Raw genomic sequence first — 22,978 nt, forward strand, 5'->3', positions numbered from 1 at the left:
AAATCAGGAAAATTACTTTATTTCAGTAAATGTGTGTTTCTTTGTATAAAATTCAAATATATTTCAAAAGAAGATCCTCCTTTTATTCAAGGGTTCCAAAATATTTTCTTCAAAGGTTTGGAGAGTTAATATTTCAGGCTTTGAAAGCCATATGGCCTGTGTCAAAATGACTTAAGTCTGTACTATGAGGGCAGTTATTGTCAATGTGTAAATGAATGGATATGGCTTTGTCCCAATGAAACTCCTTTTAGAAACATAGAATGGGTCAGAGTTGACCTGAGGTTATCAATTTACTAATTGCTGCTATTTATATGTTTCAGGAAAAATAATGTGTAAAATTCTCTTTCTTACAATTAGATATTTTTTGGCAGATAATTTTATGGTTTATTTGTATAATCAAAAATCTGTGAGTACTCATTCTACAGATATTAAGGTAAGATTTATGTTATGTTTTTATAAACTTTAAAAAAATTTTAAATCATGAATAAATGCTTTTCTAGTATATAAACTCTCAAGATTCACAGGGGGATATATTTAAGGTATTTATGGATTAATGATTAGGTTGGGTGCCAGGTTCTAGTCCCAGTTGCTCCTCTTCCAGTCCAGCACCTTCTGCTGTGGTCTGGGAGGGCAGTGGAGGATGGCCCAAGTGCTTGAGCCCCTGCGCCCACATGGGAGACCAGGAGCAAGCACCTGGCTCCTGGCTTCGGATCGGCGTAGCTCTGGCTGTGGTGGCCATTTGGGGAGTGAACCAATGGAAGGAAGACCTTTCCGTCTCCCTCTCTCACTGTCTGTAACTAACTCTACCTGTGAAATAAACAGATAAAAAAATCTTTAAAACAAAACAAAACAAAATCATAATCCAAAAGAATAGTTAGGGTTGTGGAAAGTGTCCAAAATGTGGCGATTTTTTTCTTCTCAATGCCACTTTGCTCATACTGTTGTAAACCAGGTAGCTTGTGAGAAATATTCAGAAAGTTCAATCAAGTATAGAAGCAGGAAATCACTAGAAAGTTTTGTCAGTTCCTAAGTAACCACTTTCTTTCTTCCCTAGCCTCACTGTTACTATCAAGGATATATTGAAGGATATCCAAATTCCATTGTCACACTCAGCACGTGCTCTGGACTCAGGTTATTTTTTTTTTTCCTATTCTGGATTACAGAAAAGCAGAGTTATATTTGTCTATAGAAAATTTATTGTTTATATTAAGTGTGAACCTGAAGGAGGATTCTTATGCTGAGGTTTTTCAACAGCATCCTCCTCTTAACATGTTTCCACTTTCATTATTTCTTCTCAGTTTCCTCACTGACCAGAGACATTTCTAACTTCCTGAAAGGTTAGATTCACAACTTTCCTTGCACGTTTGCTTGTTTATTTTTCTTAAGTACAGAAATGGCAGTTGGAGGGGCTTGACAACCGTAAGAGAAGCTAAATTCAGGATATTTTATCTCAGCAAAGAGTATTTTTGATATATAGTAGTGTTTGGATATATCAGAAAAAACATATAATGTTTTCTTTTTCAAGGAAGCCATTTTCAAAGTGAAGAGGCAGGTTATATAAAAACAAATAGTTATATTGCTCATGTTTTTTCTAGTACCACCATCATGAATTCTCCACAAATTGTTGGGTTTCCTTCTTAGTGCTCTGAGAGTTTTTCTATTCTGTCAGGAAATTATCTACCTTCATTTTATAGCTCAGGAAACGTGTTTAAGTTTTTACAAAAATTTTAATGATATAAAGAGAACAAATTTCATGTATTTCATAGGTACAATTCTAAGACGATAACCATATTTGCCTCCCTCCTTCACTCCCTCCCTCAACCCTCCTCTTTCCTTCCTTTATTGTTTTTATTTTTTGCAAAAACATAATTTCAATCCACTCTGTAATCACAGGCTTAATACACCACTAACCATAATATTCAACAGGTAAAAAGTCGAAAGACCACAGTTCCACAGTAGTATGAACAGGAACCTTGGTATTCTATAGTGCTTTTTACTTGGATCTCTGAAATTTGGAGCTGAAATTTGTTTTTTTGGGAGTAGTGATTTGAATTGTTATCCATATTCAGGAAAGGAAAATTATATGAATTGTTTATTCATTGGAATCTTTCTTTTAATCAAGACCATGTATCTAACAAAATTGTCATTTAATAATTATTGCTAAATTTAATTTTTATTAATATGATTTTTCATGCTATATGCATTGTTACTCAAAATTTTAAATTATTGCAAACCAAAGAAATTCATCAAGAATTCCTTTTAATATAGCTTTAGTTAAGTCATTGACTTGGAAAATAGGAATTACTTGATCACTGTAATGTGCATCTGACAATTGACTAAATAATTTGTTGTAATCTAATAATCAATTTGGTAATTTTTGCTGCTTTTATAACTATGAAAAGGTGAAGTGGAAAGTTGGTTTTGTGGATTGGGGAAATATTTTTTCACTTGGAGTCATCTCTAGAAGAGTTTGGGTCAAAATACTGGACTCAGAATATTCTATATATTATTTTTTCTTTTCTATTTTGTCAGAATTTCATAATATTGATTCAATTAAAAGCACACAAAATTTTTTATTTAATTTTACAGAGGAGTACTGCAATTTGAAAATGTTTCTTATGGAATTGAGCCTCTGGAATCTACAGTTCAATTTCAGCATCTTCTATATAAATTAGGAAATAGAAATAAGGAATTTTCAAGTTTCAACAATGATACTAAAATCATAGAAAAACACTCAAAGGACTACATCATTTATATAGGTGAAAAAGTGAGTTGGGTATACCTTATTACTACTTTCAAAGCAGTTATTGGTTGTGTTTATTTAAATTAATAGGCTATTGTATGGCTATAGGAAATGTCGTTTCCTTGTGAACATCTAATCTTTTCTCAACCCAACTATTTCCTTGAATCCAGACATCAACCTTTTCTCCTTGCAACAATCTATCACTTTCTGCTTATGAGCAGCTTTATTTTGGTTCTTATTTTGTTTGTTAACATTATCATTTTCTAAAAATTAAGTAATTTTTAAACAAAAAATTCCAAGTTCTTGCTGTTGTCTCAAAATTACTGGAAGTTATTCAATAGAGCCAATATTTATAGAGCTTGATTCATGACCAAAGAGTCAGCATTAACTAAATTATAAGTATAATTAAAGTATCATAAACAGGGTTGCCTGATATGGCCATGTGTATTGTTCAACATGCTGCCTGCATTACAGCATGTGATAGTCCTCATCAACGCATTGTAAAGGGATAAAACTGAATACCAAGAAATAATGGCATACATTTACATAGATTATACAAGAATATGTGGCAATATTAGTTGTTCCTAGTACATGTCCTGTCCATCTTCTGTCAATTAAAAAAAAAAAACCCTCAGAATTTAGCTGGGCATATGTCTCCTTTATTTCCAGTTGAGGTCTTGAGACAAAGTTACAGCTGTTGATGACATATATAGTTAAAGCTGATGATAACATGTGAGCAGACATACTGTGTTTCTCTGGACTGAATTCTAAAGGGAAAGGTCTTATCCTCCATGCCAGTTCCCTTTCCTGCTGTCTGGAGTGTAGGAAATGCCCTGGTCATTATGGATCAGGATGGTACCACATGGATAGGAAGGTAGAATGCACTTTGCTCTTGAAAAATTTACATAGTGGAACACTCTGAACTTTTAGGTATGAGAGAAGTAAACTCTAATCTTGTTTAATTCATCATTAATTTCTGGCTCTGTTATAGCTACTAATTATATATCCTAGGTAATACAGGACCTAATGGACTATGAAATGTGTATGTAACACCTAAATATTCAGTACTACTACAGATATGTGTATAATTTATAATACATTTTTGTTAAATACTAGCAATTTTGTTTCCCTTGTAAGAGTTTAGGAATGTAAGTACAAGGCTTAGATGACCTGGCATAGTGAACAGTACTGGTGCTCTGCCCAGATGTTCTCAGGTTTCTTTATACTGTATTTTTGTGGGGGTAGGGTGGGATGGTAGAAGACACTGTCTTTGTTTTGTGCTTTTGCTTTTAACAGTTGGCACTTGTGGCACTTTTTTGATTTGTAGTCCTTCAGCTACTGAAACTTCTAGAGATCTGCATTTCCCTATGGTGTTCCTCAACTAGTGCATCAGTGACTCACAGGTCAGAACAACCTGCTCCAGAGTTTATTTCTGGGACTTTGCCTGTGAGCACACTCTCATGTGGCTTCCCTTACTCTTAATCCTTCTTCTACTGGTGTCTGGGAGGGGAACTTCCTTAATGAATAATTTATGCAGGAATTCTGTCCTAGATAGATTGGTCTTTGAAGAGTGACACAGTTCTTTTTAAAGGTTTATATATATATATATATCTGCTTTATAACGGAATGCTTTCTCATTTGAGCACCTGTCTTCCAAACTGAATTTGTGTTGTTTTAAAAGTGACACGACCCGCAAAACAAGTTAGGAAGCTCTGGGTGCTCAGGGACATCACTTTATCTGGATGAGTGTTGGAGGAAAGAAAAATGACAGACTGAGAAAAGTAGAAAGTTCCCCTTAGATTTACTTGGTTGATGATTATTATTGTAGCTTCCTCCCTTCCCCTCCCCTCTCCTCCTCACCCCTTCCTTCTCCTCCCCTCCTCTCCTCTCCCCTCCCCTCCCCTCTTCACTTCTCCTCTCTGCTTCTCTTCCCTTCACTCCCCTTCCCTCCCATCCCCTCCAGCCTCTCAGGGATGTTGCTTCTTAATGCACAAAGCTTTGCAGATAAATTACTTCCAAACCAATCTAGGTTGCCTTGTGTAGCTTGGTCCATTGAATAACTGTCAATGGTGAACTGGTGAGAAAAACCAAGAAAGAAAATGGAGAGCAGGACTGAATAAATAAATTCTTATAAAAAAGAATAAATTGAAAAAATGGAACAGAAGTAATGGATATAAAAGGACACTTTCTTAATTTGAGACAAAAATTTTTAAACTTCAGATGTTCTCTGGGACAGAATCAGTAAATGAAGTGATACTAACAGTCAAACAACTTTTGACCTAAGGTCTGGACTTTGAGTTTAAATAGTGTGTTAAAAAAAAACCCAGATTAGTTAGTGTGCTGTACATTGAGATTTAATGCTGTAACTAGTACTCAAACAGTATTTTTCACTTTATGTTTCTGTGTGGGAGCAAACTGTTGAAATCTTTACTTAATGTATGCTAAACTGATCTTCTGTATATAAAGAGTTCTAAAGGAATTTGAAAATTAGCTTTGCTGGGTAATTTTGCTTTTTAACATTCATCAAAAGATAGGTTAAGGGGTAGGATGATTAATGAGTGCTAAGTTACCGCTATGTAGGAGTAAGAAGCTTGGTAGTCTTGCACAATAGGATAACTAGTTAATGTGCTGTACATTTCTATATGAAAAGAAACTAGAAGATAAAGTTTTGGATAGTTTAACTATAAAGAAATTTAAGTGTGTTCGAAATGCCCTTAATGGACAATATGCAATGTATACATGTATGGAAACATCACATGTACCCCAAAAGTAGGCACAATTTTTATATGTTGTTTAGATTCTTTAATTAAAAAGATAGTTATGAAGGCTCTATTGTGTTATAGATAAAAATATTGTCACCCAGGAGCTTTATTCTGTTGTCATTTAAAAGTGAAAATGTCAGAAATATCTCAAAAATAGATGATTTCAGAAGCTGAATTCTCATTAATTCACTTGAAATCTATTAAATTAAGAATTCCTTAAAAGCAGACATTAAATTAGTTTGTTTTAGTGAAGCATTATTGAGAAAAATAAACATGTTTCAATTTCTAGTCTTTTCCTTCCTCCTCAGTTATAGAGACATATGACCTGCTGACGGTGCTCAGGAAACTTTCTTTCATGAGAAAAAAAATTGATCAGTAGAATTTTAATTCTTAACCAAATACTAGATATTCAGGCTCCATCCAAAATGGGAAGTAAGAACTGTATCAAATTTTACTAACAGTTTGTGGGATCACCAAGATGATTGAAAAGCATTATTGCCAAAGTGCCATATGCACAGTACCTCAGGTTCTACATATTTTACTTATTTATTTAAAAATATATATTTTCTTAATTAAAATTTTTAATCTCTTCTTTTTACTATGCTTTACTTTTATTTAAAAAATTTTAATATAAAGAGAACATATTTCAGGTTCACTTTTAAGAAGATAACCATACTTGCCTCCCTCCCTCAACCCCCCTTCTTCATTCCTTTCTTCTTTTTTTACTTTTACAAAAACATAATTTCAGTTTACTTTATAATGACAAGATAAATGCCCCACTAACCATAATATTCCACAAGTGAAAAATAAAAAGACCACTGTTCCACAGAAGTATAGACATAGGCTAAAAATTATAATAAACCATAGGATATCCATTTTATTTTTATATTTTTTGTATTCTGTATAAATTACCACATATCAGAGAAAACATACAATATTTGTCTTTTGGGGATTGGCTTATTTCACTTTTTTAATTAATTAATTTATTTATTTTTTTGACAGGCAGAGTGGACAGTGAGATAGAGAGAGAGAGACAGAGAGAAAGGTCTTCCTTTTTGCTGTTGGTTCACCCTCCAATGGCCGCCGCGGCCGATGCGCTGCAGCCAGCGCGCTGCAGCTGGTGCATCGTGCTGATCCGAAGGCAGGAGCCAGGTGCTTCTTCTGGTCTCCCATGGGGTGCAGGACTCTAGCACTTGGGCCATCCTCCACTGCACTCCCGGGCCATAGCAGAGAGCTGGCCTGGAAAAGGGGCAACCGGGACAGAATCCGGCACCCCGACTGGGACTAGAACCCGGTGTGCCGGCGCCGCAAGGCGGAGGATTAGCCTATTGAGCCATGGCGCTGGCCCTTATTTCACTATTATGCTTAGTAAAGTAAATATATATATATATATATACATATATATATGTTGTGTGTGTGTGTGTGACTTTTAAATACCAATACTTTTAATATGTATGTCTATAATTGGGAAATAGGCAATTGAACCAACTTTCATGCTAAAGACACACAAAACTATGTTAAAAATCTTAAAATCCTCAAGTGTATTTTAATATGTGAGAAATTTCTGGGAGAATACCTGGGGAAAGTGTGATAACAGAGAGGTAAGCACATGCTTCTATAGCTGCCTTCAACCTAATGTTATTTTATTTAATCCTGATAAACAGTTGTTTATTTGAACTTCATCTTTGGTGGCCTTATGAGAGAATGAAAATTAAAAGCCCCAGAGGAGGTAGTTTGATAAACTGCTTCTCACTCTGAGCTAGCTGTGGAAATAAATTTGAAATTAGGATGGTGGGAGTTCACCCACCACAATATTAGAGAAATTCACCAACTTTTCTCCTAAGGTGGTGATACTAAATTTGTGGTTTTTTTTTTTTTTTTTTTTTACCCTTGAGGAAATGGAGGTGAATGGGTCATTTATTTCTTATATTGTCAACTGGCCAAATGTGTACAAGCAGGGGTTCTGAGAGGAAGAGTAGCAGTATAGAAAGTGATGCAACTTACAAATTGGCACAAGAGCACTGCCTCTGAGTATTTATTGACTCCATTTACAAAGCCCAGTCCAGACTGAGAGCAAGGAGAAACAGACTCTACTGTCAGTGAGATAGACTGCAGAGGACATGGATATAGGAAGGAGTTAAAAAAATAGTAACCATTTTTTCATTTTTATCACCTAAATAATTTATAAAGTAGTTTAATCAATTTTTGTGTGCCAATGAAATAGATGCTAGATGTTTTGTTCTGTGTTCACAAATTGGGAGCTGCAGATATACTGATGATCTGTTATGACTTTATAACCAGCATTCTTACTACTGCTAGAGTCCATTGCTATAAAACTTAAGGGATATACATTGATATTAATTAGTTATAAAAATAGTCATGTAAATGCTATGGTAATAGCTTTGATAAAGTGTTCAGAATTCATAAATGATGAAATATTTCAAGTTTTATATGCTGCTTTTTTCTAGCCAATACTGCCTGTTCCAGATGTATTTCCTCTTTATCTAGAAATGTACATTGTGGTGGACAAAGCTTTGGTATGTGTTTTGCTTTTTCTTTGATTTTAAATATTTGGTAAAAATATACAATTATCCATACATTAAGAGCAACTAAAAATTATGATCTTTTGAATGGGTTGTCATAGGAAAAACATTGTAAAACTGTTAAACTGTTAGCTGAAAAACCAGATAGAGTTACACTAATGCTGTCAACAGTCCTGCAGAATGAAGTGGTTTTTTTCTGGCCTTTCACATTTTTAGGACTTCTTCAGATATGATTCCAACTGCTTTTAATGGCACTATGTGGACAAAATGTAAATTTTTAAGCTTTTTAGTCCTATTATGGGGAAGTCATGAAGAGCAAGCTGTCCGTGTTCTAAGAAATGTTTTGCTGTGTAAAATATTTATTAGAACAAAAGTGATGATAGTACAACTATATATGAGGACAACTTACAATAACGTGTCTAGTGTCTAGCTTTTTAGCAGTGTTTTTTGTTTGTTTGTTTGTTTTTTTTTGTGGTATACCTGTGATAGTTCGTTGTTTACCTGACCTGGAAACCTCTAGATCTTTGATTCCCATAAACAATTGAGGGCCTCTGAAATATTCATTGTCTTTGAGATGATAACTTTGCTTTTTTTTTTTTTTTGACAGGCAGAGTGGACAGTGAGAGAGAGAGACAGAGAGAAAGGTCTTCCTTTTGCTGTTGTTGGTTCACCCTCCAATGGCTGCCGCGGCCGCAGCGCATCGCGATGATCCGAAGCCAAGGGCCAGGTGCTTCTCCTGGTCTCCCATGCGGGTGCAGGGCCCAAGCACTTGGGCCATCCTCCACTGCACTCCCTGGCCATAGCAGAGAGCTGGCCTGGAAGAGGGGCAACCGGGACAGAATCCGGCGCCCCGACCGGGACTAGAACCCGGTGTGCTGGCACTGCAGGCAGAGGATTAGCCTATTGAGCCGCGGCGCCGGCCGATAACTTAGCTTGTAATCAAAGAGGTTGTGCTTTATTTCTCCTAATAGTTAAAAGATTTCAGATAATGGGGATAAAATATATTTTCCAGGGTTTATCCTGATTATAAGCATTTGATTGTCATACCTGGGGAACATCACAGATAATATCAAAAGGGCTCCTTATCAATTACATTCCAAAGGTTGTAAAGCTTGTCAGGAATCCAGAGTTAAAGTCAGAGATAATAGGAATTTAAAGATGGTTTCTTAAATACTTGGTTCATTACAGGAAAAAAATGACAGAGGGGCCATTTAAGAGACAGTGGAGATAATGAGATATTTAAGAGATAGTTGAGATATGATTACATCTAAAGGGGCTGGTTTGGATTATGAAAATGATTTTGTTTCAGGACTTTGTTATAACTGTTTGAGAGTTGTTTTAAATGATTCTTGTATAATACTTGTATAATACTGTATAATACTTGTATAATACTGGTTAAGCATACTTTCTCTCTATTCTTATGTTTATTTACATAGTAATAAGGCAAACATTGTCCCAGCTATGAATTCTCTGTTACTAGATATTGCCATTTAAAGGGCAAGAATATAAATATGTTCTTAAGTGACTTAATAAAAATGATTCTGCAATTTTATCCTTGTCAGTTCAGTGCCACAGTTGAGGAAAGCATATAGTGCTATAAAAATGTAGTTTAGCAATGGAGATATGAATAGAAACACACAATTGTAGCTTGAGCAACTGTAAGAGCCCACAAGTGGCTATTTTAAAATTCAGGGTTGTCTTGTTATTCAGGTATGATGAGGCCATGAGAGCAGTAAATGTTGCTATTGAGAAGAATGTTGCTATTGCTATTTGGGACTCATATTCTCAAGAGGAGGGAGCAGTGTACATCATACAGGTGGCCACATGGGAAAGGACTGGTGTTAGGAGACAGAGAGAAAGCCAGAGGGGAATGTGGACAGGAGACTTTATTGTGATTTCCTTTGCAGGGTTGGGTAGGCAGGTGTGGGAGGATTGGCTAGTTTGAATAATTCAGCTGAGCCCTGGGATGAAGGGGCTGTTCATTGTTGTCTAGTACCTGCCTCTGGGGTGAGCAGTGCAAGGTAATAGTGGCCCTCAGTGTAAAACCTTAGAGAGGAGGTGATTGGATCAAGGCTTTGGATTAATTGGCTTGTATTTGAAAGGGACACTTGAAGGTAAGCCATTTACTATCTCTTGGAATTTGCTATCTCTAAGAAGTGTGACCAGTAAAGCCCCAAGATGTCAAAGCATAGGAAATACAAAAACTAAGAGCAATGGTCAGTATTGTGGGTTACATGATGAATACAGGAAATGAGTAATGGGTGTAGTTTGGGACCAGGGATGACTGCAAAACTTTGCTTTGCAAGTGTGAGCGAAGGTTCTTTTCAGGAAACTGCAAGTTCAGCTTGTTTAATATACATGGTTAATAGAGGGACACAGACATAGATGAAGAATTAATATGATATTTGGGTTTATCCTAAAGGCAATGGAGAGCCATTGAAATTTTTAAAACAGGGGTATGGCACACTTATGGTTTAATTTTAAAATAATCATTTTGGTAATTGTATAGTGGCTGGATTGCTGGTAAGAAAATGGGAGAAGTGAGCATGTAAGATATTATTCTAGTAATCAAGGTGAAAACCTCAAATAAATTATTTTTTTAGCACTAGAAATAAAGGAACAACTTTAAAAGTTACTGATGAGATTAAAGTTGAGGGACCTATAATTTTATTTGATTAATCATTTACTTAACAAATTTACTGAATAACATCTAGATACCATTTGCTTTTCTAGTTATTAGGGAAATGGCAGTGCACAAAATAGAAAAACCACCTCTGTTTTCATGGAGCATGTATTAAAATAAGCGTGAGATGTAGGAGAGGATAAGACTATTCACTGAAGTAGCAAAAAATTTAAGTAGGACCATTTTCTTAGGGAGGATAATGAGTTTAGTTTTGAATTATTTAAAGATCATATAGGACATTTAAGGCATAGTATAGTAGCAAGTTGATCTATAGACGTGGTATTTGTCATTGTTACAATATGGAGTTTATTCATATTTCAGTAGTTATATATGTACTAATTTGTGCAAGCATATGTGCATGTGTGTAGGGGAGACAGGATTATGTTTCAGTATCACAAAGGTAGTCTTGTGTAACCACCACCACAATCGGAATACTCAATAGTGCCATCACCACAAGTCTCTCTTACGTTGTCCCTGTAAGTCACAGCCATTCTGCCCCCTCCCACCTTGTCTTCTTAACCTTGGCAACCACTAAGCTGTTCTCTCTTGTAATTTCACCAATATTTCCTAAATATTCATAAGTATAGTGTTTGGTATCATTTTAGGATTTGTTTTACACTCAATATAATTTCTTGAGGATTTTTCAAGTTCTTCTAGATGTCAACAAACATTCTGTTTTATTGCTCAATAGTATCCTATGGTATGAATGCACTAGTTTATTTAACTGTTTAACCACTGGAGGACATATGAGTTGTTTCCAATTTTGGACTATTATGAATAAAGCTGTTATGGACGTTCATAGACACAGGTTTTTGGGTGAGCGTAAGTTTTCATTTCTTTGGGATAAATGCTCAGGAGTGCAATTTCTGGATCATAGAGTAAATTGATTTGTTTTGAAAGAAGTTGCCAAACTAATTTTCAGAGTAGCCATACTAGTTTATGCTCCCAACAGCAATGTATGAGTGATCCAGTTTAATGTCTTATTTTGAATTGTTAAACCCAAAAGCAGCCTCAAACCTCTGACAGCAGATGGAGAGAAAATCTCAAAAATGGCCTGGCGCCATGGCTCACTTGGTTAATCCTCTGCCTGCGGTGCTGGCATCCCATATGGGCGCTGGGTTCTAGTCCCGGTTGCTTCTCTTCCAGGCCAGCTCTCTGCTGTGGCCCTGGAGCGCAGTGGAGGATGGCCCAAGTGCTTGGGACCCTGCACCTGCGTGGGAGACCGGGAAGAAGTGCCTGGCTCCTGGCTTCGTATCATTGCAGCGCTGGCCATAGCAGGCATTTGGGGGGTGAACCAATGGAAGGAAGACCTTTCTCTCACTCTCTGTAACTCTGTCAAATAAATAAATAAAAGATCTTTAAAAAAAAAGAAAATCTCAAAAATGTCATGTAACAAATTGTATTAAAATATGAAATTGATTCTGTTTTTCAGGATGAATACCTGGGCTCTGATAGCACAACAGTAACAAATAAAATCATTGAAGTTTTTGGCCTTGTAAATTCAGTAAGTATTTCCCTTTTCATATCAGACGTATTTTAGTTTAAAATTATAAATTGTACTAACTTGACGTAGTGTTTCTGAATAACAAAATTATGCATATATAATGATTTTACAAAAATATCAAAATAATTTCTTGGTTATTAAAAATAAAAAATTAACTGCACATATTTGTTTTTCTGTTCTTAGATGTTTACCCAATTTAAAGTCACTGTTGTGCTGTCATCATTAGAATTGTGGTCAGATGAAAATAAAATTTCTACCATTGGTGAGGCAGATGAATTATTGCACATATTTTTAAAGTGGAAACATTTTTATCTTACCTTAAGGCCTCATGATGTTGCATATCTATTCATGTAAGCATAATGTTTCAGTACTCCTCAAAGGGAAAAACAGATCTGTGGTAATGAGATAATTACATAGTTTGAAACAGAAAACTGTTATTCATTTATGACTGTGTTTTGATTATTCATTATGTGCTTTATTTTGGCTGCCTGATGACTTTCTAGATGTCAGGCAATATGGAAAGGAACTCACATTTATTTCTATGCTTATCAACTTTGTACACGGAGATTGAGATTTCCAGAGGTTAAGCTTTCTCAGAACTTTCAGACCTAGAGATGTATCTGTGGTTTGAACTCACAGTTTGTTAATTCCAGAGCCCCTACTCTAAACTTGTACACAGAAACGGGGTTTACTTGACATCATTTGTATTTTTATTATGCGTTTTGATAAAAAACTTGCTAATGTGAGTTATAAGTAGTTTGTTCTAGTGAATTTTCTGCATTATTTAAAAATGTTTTATAATGTTATAGCTATATATTTATAATTTTATTCATACTATGCTTTTGCAACAATCAAATTTCTTTCAATAGATCTCTGTATATATCTATAGGTAAACGTAGATATTTATATAGAAATATATATGTATGCATATATATATATATGCTGTTTCTCTGTTGGTATGTCCTTATTTCCTTTTGCATGTATAAGTTAATCTTTCACATCTCTTCCACTAATAAATGTTTTACTTTTTTCATTTTTTCTAGTCTGATGGATATAAAGCAATGTCACTGTCATCTTCACTTGCTATTTTCTGATGAATTGAGCATCTTTTCTTATGCTTCACAGATCATTTGGCTCTGTCCTTCTGTAACTGTCTTTTCATATCTGTGTTAATTTTATTTACTTGGAAAAGAAGAAGGAAGGGAGGAAGGATGGGAGGGAAATAGAGCAAGAGAGAGCGGGCTGTCTTCCAGCCATTAATTGGCTCCCCAAATGCCTGAAGCAGCTGGGGCTGGGCCAGGCCAAAGCCAGGAACCAAGAACTTCATCCACGTTTCCCACTTGGGTGGCAGTGATGCAAAAAATTGGGCTATTATCTGCTTTTTTCCCTGGCGCAGTAGCCTGAAACTGTACCAGAAGCTGTGTAACTTGGATTTGAACCAAAACTCCAATATGGGATGTGGTCTTTGGGGTGGTGGCTTAACCTGCTACACCCACATGCCCATCTCTCTTAATTTTCTAAAAGATTTTATTTATTTATTTGAGAAGTAGACAGTGAGAAGGAGAGACAGAAAGAAAGGTCTTCCTTCCTTTGGTTCACTCCCCAAATGGCCGCAATGGCTGGAGCTGAGCCGATTTGAATCCAGGAGTCAGTAGCCTCCTCCAGGTCTCCCATGCAGGTGCAGGGGTTCAAGGACTTGGGCCATCTTCCACTGCTTTCCCAGGCCATAGCAGAGAGCTGGATCAGAAGTGGAGCAGCCGGGACTAGAACTGGTGCCCATATAGTATGCCGGCATTTCAAGTGGAGGATTAACCTACTGTGCCTTGGCGCCGGCCCCTCATTAATTTTTATATAGTATAAAAAAGAGGTAAAATTTTATTTTCTGACATACGGATAGTCAGTTTTGCCTGGAATTTAACTAGCTGTTTTGTCACAAATTTGTCAGTCCTCATAACCCTCCCCCCTTTTTTTTTAAGATTTTATTTATTTATTTGAGAGGTAGAGTTACAGATAGAGAAGGAGAGACAGAAGAGTCTTCCATATGCTGGTTCACTCCCCAGTTGGCCACAATGGCCAGGAGCTGGATCAATACAAATCCAGGAGCCAGAATCTTCTTCTGGGTCTCCCATGCTGGTGCAAGGCCCAAGCACTTGATTCATCTTCTACTGCTTTTCTAGGCCATAAGCAGAGAGCTGGATCAGAAGAGGAGCAGCTTGGACATGAACTGCAGGTGGAGGCTTAGTCTACTATGCCACAGCACTGGCTTTCATAAGCAGCCTCTTTTTACAGACATTAATATAATTCCATAAACCTGTTTGGGGAGAATGGACATATTTACATTGTTGAGTCTTGCAATCTATAAGCATGTGTGTTTATTATATTGAACATTCTAATTATTGATAGTGATACTTCCTTCTGTTATCCAAAGCCTTATTCAGCTCACTCAGAAAATCTTTACGGTTTTATGCAGAGGTCTTGCATGTTATTTTGATATTTATTTCTAGGCCTTTAATATTTAATGCTAATTTCAATAGAATATTTATGTTCTAATCATATTTTAAAGATACAGAAATATAATTAAATTTGAAGTACTGAATTTCTTTTGTAAATTAGTAATTTTATTTTTTAGAATACTTTTAGTTTTACAGAAAAAAGTAAAAAGTACAGTGTTTCTATATATCACTTTTCCCTGAGCTTCTAAACCCTGCCATTTTTTTCCTAAGGATTTATTTTATTTATTTGAAAGGCAGAGCAGTGGAGAAAGAGGGAGAGACAGAAAGAGAGAGGAATCTTCCATCTGATGGTTTACTCCCCAAATGGCCACAGTGGCCAGGGCTGGGCCAAATCAAAGTCAGGAGCCAGCAGCTTCTTCTGGGTCTCCCATCTGGGAGCAGGGGAACAAGCACTTGGGCCATCTTCTACTGCTTTCCCAGGCCATGGCAGAGAGCTGGATCAGAAGTAGAGCAGCTGGGACTAGAACTGGCGCCCATATGGGATACCTGTACTTCAGGCTAGGGCTTTAACCCTCTGCGCCACAGCGCTCTCCCCAGTTACTGCCATTTTTAATATCGGGTTGATGTGGTAATTTTGTTAAAATTGTTAGACCAATGTTGACACATTAATATTAACTAAAAATTCACAGTTTATACTAGTGTTTACTTTTTGTGTTGTAAAAATTCATTCTTAAAAATCCTAATAATGGGGCCAGCGCTGTGGCTCACTAGTCTAATCCTCCACCTGCAGCACCGGCACTCTGGGTTCTAGTCCCGGTTGCTCCTCTTCCAGTCCAGCTCTCTGCTGTGGCCCGGGGGAGGCAGTAGAGAATAGCCCAAGTGCTTGGGTCCCTGCACCTGCATGGGAGACTGGGAGGAAGCACCTGGTTCCTGGCTTCAGATCAGTGCAGCGCTGGCCATGGTGGCCATTAGGCAGTGAACCAATGGAAGGAAGACCTTTCTCTCTGTCTCTCTCTCACTGTCTATAACTCTCTCTGTCTCTCTCTCACTGTCTCACTGCCTGGCAAAAAAACAAACAAACAAACAAACAAAAAAATCTAATAATGTATCTGTTGAGATTTTCTAATTTTGGAATACACAAACATACCTGAAAATTATGGTAGTTTTATTTCTTTTAATTCCATACTTATGCCACTAATTGCTCTATTGTATTGGCTAAGAGTACTTAAACTCTGATGAATACAAGTTTTGATAGCTGATGTTTCTATATAATTCGCAATTGGAAAGGAATTTTTTTTTTTTTTTATTTTAAGATAAAGTATGGGGCAGCACTGTGGCTCAGCGGGTTAAAGCCCTGGCCTGAAGCACTGGCATTCCATATGGACGCCAGTTCTAGTTCTGGCTTCTCCTCTTCCGATCCCACTCTCTGCTATAACCTGGGAAAGCAGTAGAAGATGGCCCAAGTCCTTGGGCCCCTGCACCCACATGGGAGACCTGGAAGAAGCTCCAGGCTCCTGGCTTCAGATTGATGCAGCTCTAGCCTTGGCAACTGTCTGGGGAGTGAACCAGCAGATGGAAGACCTCTCTCTTTGTCTCTACCTCTCTCTGTAACTCTGTCTTTGAAATAAATAAAATATCTTAAAAAAGATTAAGTGTGTAGTTTGTGGTAGAGTTTCTATAAAAGCTGTGTATCAGTCCAGGAGGTTTCTATTTTTTTTTGTTTCATTAATAGAAGTTTTTTTTTTTTAATTCTTGTATAAATGTTATCAAATGATTTTTCTTCATCTGCTGAAAAAATTCTAGTATCTACTAGTGCTGCTTGACTTATGGCCTATTTTATTGATATTAGCAAATTACTTTGAAAGTAACAAATTACTTTGGTTTTTAATTGCTTTTTGGAATAAATACCACTGAACTGCATTGTTCTACCTTTTATATGTTGTCAGATTGTCTTATTCTGTCTATCTTTCCCTCTTGGTTTCTCTGCCTTTCAAATAAATACAGTAAATAGTTTTAAAAAATCATTTGTTGGTTGTTTCCATATCTTGAAAATTTTGAATAATTCTTCAATGAACATAGGAATGTAAAACATTTGCTTGACATTCTTACTTGAATCTTGTATGTATACGTACCTGGTGGTGTTATTTTATTTTATTTTTTTTTTAACTTTTATTTAATGAATATAAATTTCCAAAGTATAGCTTATGGATTACAATGGCTTCCCCTCCCCATAACTTCCCTCCCACCCGCAACCCAAGCTCTGCCGCACCCTCTCCCCTTTCATTCACATCAAGATTCATTTTCAAATATCTTTATATACAGAAGATCAATTTAGCATATATTAAAAAAGCTTTCAACAGTTTGCACCCACATAGAAACACAAAGTGAACAATACTGTTTGAGTACTAGTTATAGCATTAAATCACAATGTACAGCACATTAAGGACAGAGATCCTACATGAGAAGTAAGTGCACAGTGACTCCTGTTGTTGACTTAACAAACTGACACTCTTGTTTATGGCATCAGTAATCACCCTAGGCTCTTGTCATGAGTTGCCAAGGCTATGGAGGCCTTTTGAGTTCGCCGACTCTGATCATATTTAGACAGGGTCATAGTCAAAGTGAAAGTTCTCTCCTCCCTTCAGAGAATAGTATCTCCTTCTTTGATGACCTGTTCTTTCCACTGGGATCTCACTCGTGGAGATCTCTCATTTAGGTCATTTTTTTTTTGCCAGAGTGTCTTGGCTTTCCATGCCTGAAATACTCTCATGGGCTTTTCAGCTGGATCTGAATGACTTAAGGGCTGATTCTGAGGCCAGAGTTCTGTTTAGGACATCTGCTATTCTATGAGTCTGCTGTGTATCCCATGTTGGATCATTCTCTCCCTTTTTTTATTCTATCAGTTAGTGTTTGCAGACACTAGTCTTGTTTGTGTGATCCCTTTGACTCTTAGACCTATCATTATGGTCAATTGTGAACTGAAATTGATCACTTTGATTAGTGAGATGGCATTGGTACATGCCACCTTGATGTTATTGAATTGGAATCCACTGGCACGTTTCTAACTCTACCATTTGGAGCAAGTCCAATTGAACATGTCTCAAACTGTACATCTCTTCCCTCTCTTATTCCCACTTTTATATTTAACAGGGATCACTTTGCAGTTAAGTTTCAACACTTAAGAATAATTGTGTATTAATTACAGAGTTCAACCAATAGTATTAAGTAGAACAAAAAAATACTAAAAGGGTAAAGTATTAAGTTGTTCATCAACAGTCAGGGCAAGGGCTGATGAAGTCACTGTTTCTCATAGTGTCTGGTGTTATTGCTAGATCTTATGGTAATTCTGTTTTTAATTTTTTGAGAAACCTCCATGTTTTCCAAAATGACTGCACAATTTATGATACCACCATGAACAGCATTCAAAGCTTTCATTTTCTGTACATCCTTTTTAACCTTTATTATCTTTCATCTTTTGATAGTAGCTGCTCTGATAGATTTGAGGTGATATGTTATTCTGATTTTAATTTGTGCTTCTCTGATGATTTGTAATGTTGAGTTTTCATCATGTAACTTTTGGCTATTTGAGTATCTTTCTTTGTGAAATATCTTTTCATGCCCTTCCCCATGTCTTAAAAAAATATTTTCTTTCTCATTGTTAAGAAGTTTGAGTTCCTTGTATATTTTGGCATTAGTCGCTTATCTGATGTATGATTTGCTAACATTTCCTTCAATATGTGTGTTACCTTTTCATTCTGTTATTTATTTCTTTTACTGTACAGAAGCTTTGTGGTTTGATGAAACCCTGTTTGTGTATTTGTGCTTTCATTGCCTCTGCTTTGATGGTCCTATCCTAGAAATCTCTAAATAAAACAATGTCATGGAATTTTCTCCCTGCTATTTTCTTCTCCTAATTTTAGAGTTTCAGGTCTGTTAAATCATCAATCTATTTTTAGTTGATTTTTACCTAAAGTGTGAGATGAGGGTCCATTTTCACTATAATGTATGTCAATACTTGGATTTCACAATACCATTTGTTGAAGAGATTATCCTTTCCAAGGCCATATCTGAGAGCTGGATCAGAAGTAGAGCTTCCAGGACTTGAACTGGCAGCCATATGGGATGCTGACTTTGCAGGTGGGTACTTTACCTGGTATGCCACAGTGCCGGCCCCAGCTGAGAAAACTTGATCTTCACATGCAGATGTATGAAGCAAGACTCCTACCTCACATCTTACACAAAAATCCACTCACCATGCATCAAAGACCTAAATCTACAAGCTGATACCATCATATTATTAAGGAACATTGGGAAAACCCTACAAGTCAATGGCATAATAGGCAAAGACTTTTGGAATAGACCCCAGAAGCACATGCAATCAAAGCCAAAATTAACAAATGGGATTACATCAAATTGGGAAGCTTCTGCAATACAGAAGAAACATTCTGCATAGTGAAGAGGCAACTGACAGAATTGGGAGAAAATATTTGCAGACTATGCAGCTGATAAGGTCCGATATCTAGAAGGTGTAAGGAGCTCAAGAAACTCAATAACTATAAAACAAACTAGTTAAGAAATGGGCAAAGGCCTTGAACAGGCATTTTTTTTCAAAAGAAGATAATTCAGATGGCCAACAGACATATGAAAAAATGCTCAGGGTTACTAGCCATCAGGGAAATGCAAATCAAAGGCACAATGAGGTGTCACTTCAGCCCAGTTATAATGGCTCTCCTACAGAAATCAACAAACAACAAGTGCTGGTGAGGATGTGTTTGAAAAATGTATCCTAATCCACTGTTGGTGAGAATGTAAACTGGTGCTGCCACTATGGTAGACAGTGTGGATATACCTCAGAAATCTGAATATAGACCTACCATATGACCCAGCCACCCAATTCCTGGGAATTTACCCAAAAGAAATGAAATCAGCATAGGAAAGAGCGATCTGTACCTCTATGTTTATGGCAGCTCAGTTTACAATAGCTAAGGTGTGGAATCAACACAGATACCGTCAACTGAAGAGGAGATAAAGAAATTATGGGGTATGTACACCATGGAATGCTACACAGTGGTAAAAAAAATGAAATCATGTCATTTGTAATGAAATGGATACAACTGGAAACCATTATACTTAGAGAGATAAGCAAGTCCCAAAAAGACAAATACCATATGTTTTTCCTTACCTGTGGTAGTTAATAGAGTACCTAAGAGGTAATCTATAGAAGTGAAATTGACACTTTGAGATGTGATGGCTTTGAATAGCCATTGTCTCCACTGTTGAGAAACAGTTTTTTTTTTTTTCATACTATTTGTTGAACACTTCATTTGGTGTAGGGATAATCATATGTGTATAAAGTTAATTGAAAATAAATCTTAGTAAAAAATAAGAATTGGAATAGGAGAGGGAAGAGGAAGTAGGGTGGGAGTGTATGTGGGAATGTATGGGTAGTGTCGGGAGAATCACTGTGTTTCTAAATTTGTATGTATGAAATGCATGAAGTTTGTATACCTTAAAAGTAAAAAATACAGTTTTACCTTTTTAAAAACATTGTAAACAGGTAAGTTTATTTTGGTACAAAATTTTTGAAATATATGTAAACAATGAGGTCTTCAAAAAGTTCATGAAAGATGTATTATGGAAAAACTGTGCATGCATTCCAAGATTGTTTTTGTACCAAAATAAACTTATCTTTCAGTTTTATTTTTTCATGAGATTCTTGAGATACACTTGTATATAAGATCATATTGTCAGCTAAGAGAGACTCACGTCTCCCTTTCCTTTTTTGATGCCTTTTATTTCTTTTTTTTACCTAGCTGCTCTGGCTATGACATCCAGTATTATTTTGGAAAGAGTGATGAGAGTGGACATCCTTGTGTTGTTCCTGATGTTAGAGGAGAAGACTTCAAGTTAAATGTTGAGTATGATTTTAGCTCTAAGATTGTGAAATACGGCATTAATTGTGTTGAGGAATATTTGTTGAGAGTTTTTTTTTTTTTTAACATGGAAGGATGTTGAATTTTGTCACAGTTTTTCTGCATCTGTTGAGATGATCATAAGTTTTCTGTCTATTCTGTTAATATAATAAATTAAATTTATTGATTTACAGATGTTGAACCAATTTTGCACCCTAGGGATACGTTACGCTTGGTTATGGTGAATAATCCTTTTATTGTGCGGCGAACAGAAGTTGCTAGTTGTTTGTTGAGGATTTTTTGCACCATTGTTATTATTGGTACTTGTTTATAGGTTTGCTTATGTGAAGTGTCTTTGGTTGTGGTGTGAGGGTGGCCTTGTAAAATGAGGTTGAAAATATTCTTGCCTCTTCATTTTTTTAGGGGGAGAGGAAATTTGAGATGAGGAAGTATTTTTTTCTTTAAATATTTGTGGAATGTCAGCTGTGAAACCATCTGGTCATGAGTTTTATAGGAAAGTTTTAATTACTGATTCAATTTTCTTACTTGCTGTTGGTCTGTTCAGTCTTCTAATTTCATTATGACTCAATTTTGGTAGGCTATATGTTTCTAGAAATTTCTCTTGGGTTGGACAAATTATTGGTTTATAATTGTTCACAGTAGTCTTTTATGAGCCTTTGTGTATGTGTGTAATATGTGTTACAATTTTTTAAAATTTTCTGATTTGGAGTCTTTCCTCATTTTTCTTAGTTCAAGGGTTTGTCAGTTTTACTTAGCTTTTCAAAAAAAGTCAATTCTTAGTGTTGATCATCTGTACTTTTTTTGGTCTCTTTCATTTTTTCTGCTCTGGTATTTTTCCTCCCTTCTTCTAACTTTGGACTCATTTTTATTTAAGAATTATTTTATTTATTAAAAAGACAGAGTTACAGAGAGAGGTAGAGCCAGAGAGAGAGAGGTCTTCCATTCTGCTCGTTCACTCTCCAAATGACCGCAATGGCCAGAGCTGAACTGATCCGAAGCCAGGAGCCAGGAGCCAGGAGTTTCTTCCAGGTCTCCCACACAGGTGCAGGGATCCAAGAACTTAGGCCATCTTCTACTGCTTTCCCAAGCCATAGCAGAGAGCTGAATTGGAAGAGGAGCAGCCAGAACTCGAACCCCAGGCCGGCACTGCAGGCTGGGGCTTTAACCCACTGTGCCACAGCACCAGCTCTCATTTTGTTTTATTTTCTAGTTTCATGAGGTGTAGCATTATGTTTTATATATAAAATCTTTATTCTATTTTTAAACATTTTCAAGGCTTTATACATTTTTTGATGAACATATAATCATATATATGGGTAATAGTGTGGTATTTCAAGAAATTTATACACTACGATAGTCAAATCTTGGTAATAAGAATTTCCATCTTTTCTGAGTAATTAAGAGCATTTTTATTTTTTTATACTTCAATTTTATTTATTTATGTATTTTTAAATTTTATTTAAGTTATACAAATTTCATATACACAGATTTAGGAACATAGTGATACTTTCCACCTTACCCTCCCTCCCTCCCATGCTCCTACCCTTCTTCCTCTGCTCTCTCCTATTCTGATTCTTATTTTTTAGAAAGATCTATTTTCAGTTAACTTTATAGTCATAAGATTAACTGTATACTAAGTAAAAAGTTCAACAAATAGTGTGAAGAAAAAAAAAGCATTGTTTCTCAACAGTAGAGACAAGGGCTGTTCTAGATTATTGCTTCTCAAACTGTCAATTTCACTCCAATGCCTTACATTTTAGGTGCTCTATTAGTTTTCACAGATCAGGGAGAACATGGTATCTACCTTTTTGGGACTGACTTATTTCAATAAGTATAATGGTTTCCAGTTGCATCCATTTTGTTGCAAGCTACAGGATTTCATTTTTTTCTTTACTGCTATATAGTATCCCATAGTATATATCTACCATAATTTCTTTATCCAGTCTTTAGTTGATGGATACTTCGATTGATTCCATATCTTAGCTATTGTGAATTGAGCTGCAGTAAATGAGGGTACAGATCACTCTTTGATATGCTGTTTTTTTTTCCATTTGAGTAAATTCCCAGGAGTGGGAATGCTGGATCCATATGGTAGCTCTACATTCAGATTTCTAAGGTATGTCCATATTGTCTTCGCAGAGGCTGTACCAGTTTACATTCCCACAAACAGTGGATTAGGGTACCTTTCCCCCACATCCTCATCAGTATTTGTGGTTTGTTGATTTCTGTCTGAGCACCTTTCTTTATGTCTGGGACCTTCAAGTTCCTCTTCTGTAGTTCTTCATAAAATATATAAAAATGTTGTAAACTATAGTAATTCCACTCTTCATAGAATGCTAGGAAATATTCCTTAGAGT

The 22,978-nt window shown here is 36.1% G+C and overlaps 1 protein-coding gene across 4 annotated transcripts in view; it reads left to right on the forward strand.

The window, feature by feature from the left end:
- The window catches only part of ADAM32 (ADAM metallopeptidase domain 32), a 191,481-nt gene that overhangs the window by 56,198 nt on the left and 112,305 nt on the right, over positions 1–22,978 (forward strand). The window contains exons 4-9 of one of the 4 annotated variants that reach the window (XR_016229126.1): positions 358–433; positions 1,055–1,131; positions 2,590–2,767; positions 7,974–8,042; positions 12,164–12,235; positions 20,502–20,601. Coding sequence is in view for 1 of the 4 variants with exons in the window: in XM_089325921.1 (XP_089182047.1) it covers positions 358–433; positions 1,055–1,131; positions 2,590–2,767; positions 7,974–8,042; positions 12,164–12,235; positions 12,419–12,585 (639 nt within the window). In the remaining 3 variants the exon portion in view is untranslated. Of the gene's footprint in view, positions 1–357; positions 434–1,054; positions 1,132–2,589; positions 2,768–7,973; positions 8,043–12,163; positions 12,236–12,418; positions 12,586–20,501; positions 20,602–22,978 lie in introns of those variants that run through there. The other 3 variants (XM_089325921.1, XM_089325920.1, XM_089325919.1) reach the window with 3 other exon arrangements.

Source organism: Oryctolagus cuniculus, chromosome 2 (assembly GCF_051225735.1).
Source record: "Oryctolagus cuniculus isolate XC-2025 breed Fujian yellow rabbit chromosome 2, ASM5122573v1, whole genome shotgun sequence".
Lineage (NCBI taxonomy): Eukaryota > Metazoa > Chordata > Mammalia > Lagomorpha > Leporidae > Oryctolagus > Oryctolagus cuniculus.